Source organism: Triticum dicoccoides, chromosome 2B (genome assembly GCF_002162155.2).
Source record: "Triticum dicoccoides isolate Atlit2015 ecotype Zavitan chromosome 2B, WEW_v2.0, whole genome shotgun sequence".
Classification (NCBI taxonomy): domain Eukaryota; kingdom Viridiplantae; phylum Streptophyta; class Magnoliopsida; order Poales; family Poaceae; genus Triticum; species Triticum dicoccoides.
In genome coordinates, this window is record NC_041383.1 from 591,530,242 (window position 1) to 591,535,861 (window position 5,620).

The window sequence follows — 5,620 nt, forward strand, 5'->3', positions numbered from 1 at the left end:
TACTACAACAATGCATGTATGCCAAGAACTCATATGTCATGCCTCACAATATTTTGTGTAGTGCCAAAAACATTCTTATTTTACGGGACGGAGGGAGTAGAACGATTAGAACGGCTTTAAAGTGGGTAAAATAAGAGCCGCAGAGTTTTCACAATGTAACTGCCCGTTTGAAACCCGCTTGACTTTGTTCACATGCATGTTAACGTACATGGTTGGTGTTGTAGTACGTCTGTCAACAAAAACAGCTTGTCCACATTCAATCGTTGATGGCCAGGGTGGATTAATTTTCTACGGCACGGCGTTAACAAAAACAGCTTGTCCTCCACCAGCTATATAAAACAAAGTGCCTCAAAAACCAGATAGGCCTAATATAAAATTACCCGTTCATTGGACCTGATACGCGCCAGAATTAGACAACTGAACTACCACTGCCATTGTCATACCACTGGTGCTACAATATAGTAGGAGTATGTGCCATGACATCACAAAAATTTCTACCTAATCCCAAGGCTTAAGCTAATCTGAGTACTCACACTGCAGAGACATTCATTCTTCTACCTGCCCTAACATTGCTAATTACTATTCACAAATCACAATCAACGCCACCAGCCATGAGCCAGGCAGGCTAAAACATGATCCTGCGGTCCAATCTGGATCCGACGGCCGAGATCAACGCGGTGGTCTTCTCCTGGAGCACGTGCACCACGTCCGCCATGGACGGCCTGAGCCCGGGGGTGTCGCTGACGCACCGCATCGCGAGCTCCACGACGACGGTCGCCTCATCGGCGCTGTATTTGCCGGTAAAACTCCGGTCCACCACATCGGCCACGTTCCCCTCGCTGACCGTGGGACACACCACCGCGGTAAGACGGCATCCGGTCTCGCGGCACACGGCCTCCCTCCCGGTCACCAGCTCGAGCAGCAGCACGCCGAAGCTGTACACGTCGCTCTCCTTGTTGGCCACGCCGGTGCGGAGGAGCTGGGGGTCGACGTAGCCCGGGGAGCCCATGATGGCGCGCCCAGACGACCTGCCGCGGCCCGCCGTGGTGGAGACGCCGGAGTGCGCGAAGCCGAAGTCGCAGAGCTTGGCGTCCATGTTGCCGTCAAGGAGGACGTTGGACGCCTTGATGTCCCCGTGGATGACCGCCGGGCTGCTGCCCTCGTGGAGGTACTCCAGCGCCGTGGCCACCTGGAAGGCAATCGCCACGCGCCGCGACCACGGCAGCGGCGCCGTGTCGTCACCGCCGTGGAGCCTCTGGTGGAGGTCGCCGTTGGGCGCGTACTCGAAGACCAGCACGCCTTCGTCCCGCTCGTCGCAGTAGCCGAGCAGGCGGACGATGTGCGGGTGGCGGAGGGAGAGCAGCACGTCGAGCTCCTGGCGGAAGGCGCGGTGGAGGCGCTCGCTGCTGCAGTGCACCTTGACGGCGGCGAGGCGGGCGGAGGAGAGCGAGGCGAGGTAGACGGTGCTGAAGCCGCCGTGGCCGATGACCCGGGACGAGAAGGCCCCCGTGGCGGACTCTACCTCCGCCCACGCCATCTGCCTGGCGGCGCCGTCGGCCTCCTCCTCCTCCCACACCGCCGGCTCCGCCGCGACCCGCGAGCTGGCCGCGCCCGCCTCCCCGCGCTTCCTGACGTCCGCGCCGCGCCGGCTCACGCACGCGAACAGGCCGCACCCTTGGAACATTGTGCCCGCGGATCGATCGATCGACTCTCCAAGTGAGGCGAGGAGTGGGAGTGGGGGGAGAATAGGTTCTCTCTTCTCCTCCCTTCTCCTACGCTTGCTTGGGTTTTGTTGCTGGTTCTTGGCGCTGCTGCCTTCCTGGATAAGCTGCTGGGGCAGATGAAAGAATCAATGGGCACCGGCTGCTCTCTCGCTGGCTCACTGGCGCCTTGTATGCTACGAGTCAAATGCATACCTGTGTATATATATGCCAGACCGCTGGCCGCTTGCTTTGCATCTTGTGTTCTTCTCGCGTGAGTGGGCCCACACCACAAGCAAATCATTGCGCTGCGTGACAAGGGAGAACCGATTCTTTCAGAGTGGGGACGTGCTACGTCATCAACATCTCTCTCCAACTTTGTTTTCTTTTAAATATTTCGTTTTCCTTCCTACAGTGGGTCGTCCAACGTGTTCTTGACCCTGTTGCTTGAGGGCTGGAAATGGTTATTTATTGACGATCGCTCTAACTGGGAATGTTCACAGACGCGGCTAGCTTGGGTCCTACGTTCTTTTGATATTCAAGCTTTTTCGACGGGGAGGAGGATTTTAAACATGTTTCTAGTCGGAGTGCGCCGGTGGAACTCTGCTTTAAGCCCATTGCTCAATGCTAGCGGAGTCAGGAGTGTCGGTTCCAGCGGACCTGACTGAAAAAACCGTGTCAGTCTACTATTGCCCGTGTTGACTGCAATGAGTTTGATTTATTGCAGAGTTCAGTTGCGCCGTTGCGAACATTTACATGGCAAGCAAAACATCACTTCATATACATATACGAGTATCTACATCCGGACCTACTACACCTCATTTTTCCGGGCACGCCTGGCCCTGACCAAAAATCCGCACCCTGTCTGACCTCCCATACCTGGCTCAAATGTCCGAGCTATCTTGTACCCCTTAAATTCAACTTGTAAGTGGAGCGGATATGAGGAAATCCGGACACGCCTGGACGTGATCTTAATGTCGGATCAGCCCATGCTGGCCATCCTCATCTGTTACGCTTTTGCACTCCGCTTCTCCCCCCTCTCCGCCAACTCCCCTTCTTGAGCCACCATGGTCGGCTCTTGTGGCGAGGCCACCCCCATTGATTGAGATGAGCTCGCCGCCATGTCTGCCATGTTCTTGTTCTTGTTAGTTGCTGATGGTATGTCTACCCTGTTGAAAGATGATGAAGAGAAAGGTGACTACACACCTCTGAAAATCTGCCGCCGAGCTTCGGGTGTGTCTCATTTGTTGTTCGCAGACGACACGTTGTTCTTTAAAGCATAAGAATACCAAGTGCCTAATACATATGCACGAGCTACATGGCATCTCATCAACCCGGCCAAGTGCAATGCACTTTTTGGGGCGGCTTGCCCAGCGGTTGTACATGACAAGGTCCGGACTGTCCTTAATATTGAGGTAATCACCTTTCAAGAGAAGTATTTGGGACTTCCAATGCCAGAAGGGCGTATGACACGAGGTAAATTTTAGAATTTGCAATCAAGGCTGTTGAAGAGGATCATTGCATGGGGTGACACCCTCTCTCTCGCTGGCAAGGAGATTATGATCAAAGCGGTCGCGCAAGCCATTCCCACTTATATTATGGGTGTATTTAAACTGCCTATGTCTGTATGTGATGACCTCAACATAATGGTTCGAAATTTCTGATGGAGAGCATATGAGGGCAAGAGGAAAATTCACTGGTTGGCTTGGCCAAAAAAATTGGCGCAGAAAACTCAGGGCGGATTGGGCTTCAGGGACTTCAGGGTTTTCAACCAAGCTCTACTCGCCAGACAAGCGTGGGGTTTGCTAACCAAGCCTAATAGTTTGTGTGCGCAGGTACTAAAGGCTCACTACTATCCTGATGGCCGCCCTGAGGACATAGTGTACTCCGGAAATGCCTCCCCTACCTGGCAGGCTATCCAGCATGGCCTTGAGCTCTTGAAGAAGGGCCTCATCCGGCGTGTTGGCGATGGACAACACATCCGCATCTGGCGTGATCGTTGGGTGCCCCGGGAGCCATTGCGCCAACCCATCACACAACAAGGCACCTGCCGGCTGAGGAGAGTAGCAGAACTTATGGACGATGAAGGGTTCTGGCGCATGGACCTGCTTCGACACTATTTCCTCCAGGCGGACATTGAGGCGATCACCAGCATCTGCACATCGCCTCGCATCCCCGATGACATTATTGCATGGGTGCCAGAAAGAGAACGATATCTTCACCGTTCGGTCCGCCTACCGCTTCGCCATGGACGAGCATGAGCGTCCGTTGGCTGCCGCCACGAGCAGGGCACCAAATTGCCGTCGCGCCATCTGGAAGATCATATAGGGGTGTCCGGCTCCCCCTAAGGTACGCATGTTTGCATGGGAAGTGGTGACCAACTCGTTGGCTACATGGGCCAACAAATTTTCTCGCATCTTGAGCTTACTACATCTGTCCCCTTTGTGGTGTGGAACGAGAGGACGGGTTCCATACGCTTTGCAGATGCCCACTTGCTACATATTTGTGGCATGACATGGAGGTGGATTGGCCCACCCTGAAGCTTGAAGCAATATGTAATAGTGGGACGGAGTGGGTGTTTACTCTCCTGGACCCCCTGGATGATACGACACGGATGGTGGTGCTCATGACCATGTGGCGATCCTGGTACGTCCGCATTGAGATAACGCATGGGAAGGGGCCACCATCCACAGAAGTCTCTCGCTGCTTTCTTCATGAGTATATAAGCTTGTTGTTATGGATCCATCAATACACACATGGCGATATGGAGAGGGGGAAGATGGTGCTGCATGTGACCCAGCCAACTACAGCCCCGAGTGCCACCTCTTAATAGGAGCTATGGTGGATAGCCCCAAGGCCGGGATGGACGAACCTAAACACCTATGGGAGTTATGTCCTCTCGACAGGTGCTGCTGGAGGTGGCATGGTTCTCAGTGATGAAGGAGGAGAGATCGTCTTTAGTGCATGCAGGGAAGTACATGAAGGAAATATGCCCTAGAGGCAATAATAAAGTTGTTACTTTATATTTCCTTATTCATGATAAAGGTTTATTATTCATGCTAGAATTGTATTGATCGGAAACCTTAATACATGTGTGAATACATAAACAAACACTGTGTCCCTAGTGAGCCTCTACTAGACTAGCTCGTTGATCAAAGATGGTTAAGGTTTCCTAACCATGGACATGAGTTGTCATTTGATAACGGGATCACATCATTAGGAGAATGATGTGATGGACAAGACCCATCCGTTAGCTTAACATAATGATCGTTCAGTTTTATTGCTATTGCTTTCTTCATGTCAAATACATATTCCTTCGACTACGAGATTATGCAAATCCTATACACCGAGGAATACCTTGTATGCTATCAAACGTCACAACGTAACTAGGTGATTACAAAGATGCTCTACAGGTATCTCCGAAGGTGTTTGTTGAGTTGGCATAGATCAAGATTAGGATTTGTCATTCCGAGTATCGGAGAGGTATCTCTGGGCCCTCTCGGTAATACACATCATAAGCTTGCAAGCAAATGACTAACGAGTTAGTCACGAGGTGATGTATTATGGAACGAGTAAAGAGACTTGCCGGTAACGAGATTGAACTAGGTATGAAGATACCGATGATCGAATCTTGGGAAAGTAACATACTGATGGACAAAGGGAATTACGTATGTTGTCATAACGGTTCGACCGATAAAGATCTTCATAGAATATGTAGGAGCCAATATGGGCATCCAGGTTCTGGTATTGGTTATTGACCAGAGAGGTGTCTCGGTCATGTTTACATAGTTTCTCGAACCCGTAGAGTTCGCACGCTTAATGTTTGATGACGATATATAGTATTATACGAGTTATGTAATTTGGTGACCGAATGTTGTTCGGAGTCCCGGATGAGATCACGAACATGATGAGGAGGCTCT

At 51.9% G+C, this 5,620-nt stretch overlaps 1 protein-coding gene across 1 annotated transcript; it reads right to left on the reverse strand.

Moving 5' to 3' along the window:
- Positions 1–369: 369 nt before the first annotated feature.
- Positions 370–1,877, reverse strand: LOC119365061 (salt tolerance receptor-like cytoplasmic kinase 1). The gene has a single exon (XM_037630648.1). The coding sequence runs from the start codon at positions 1,682–1,684 to the stop codon at positions 626–628; it is 1,059 nt and encodes a 352-aa protein (XP_037486545.1). The 5' UTR covers positions 1,685–1,877; the 3' UTR covers positions 370–625.
- Positions 1,878–5,620: the final 3,743 nt, after the last annotated feature.

Excerpts from the sequence above, each read along its gene's own strand:
- LOC119365061 (XM_037630648.1), bottom strand. The coding sequence starts at position 1,684 with ATGTTCCAAGGGTGCGGCCTGTTCGCGTGCGTGAGCCGGCGCGGCGCG.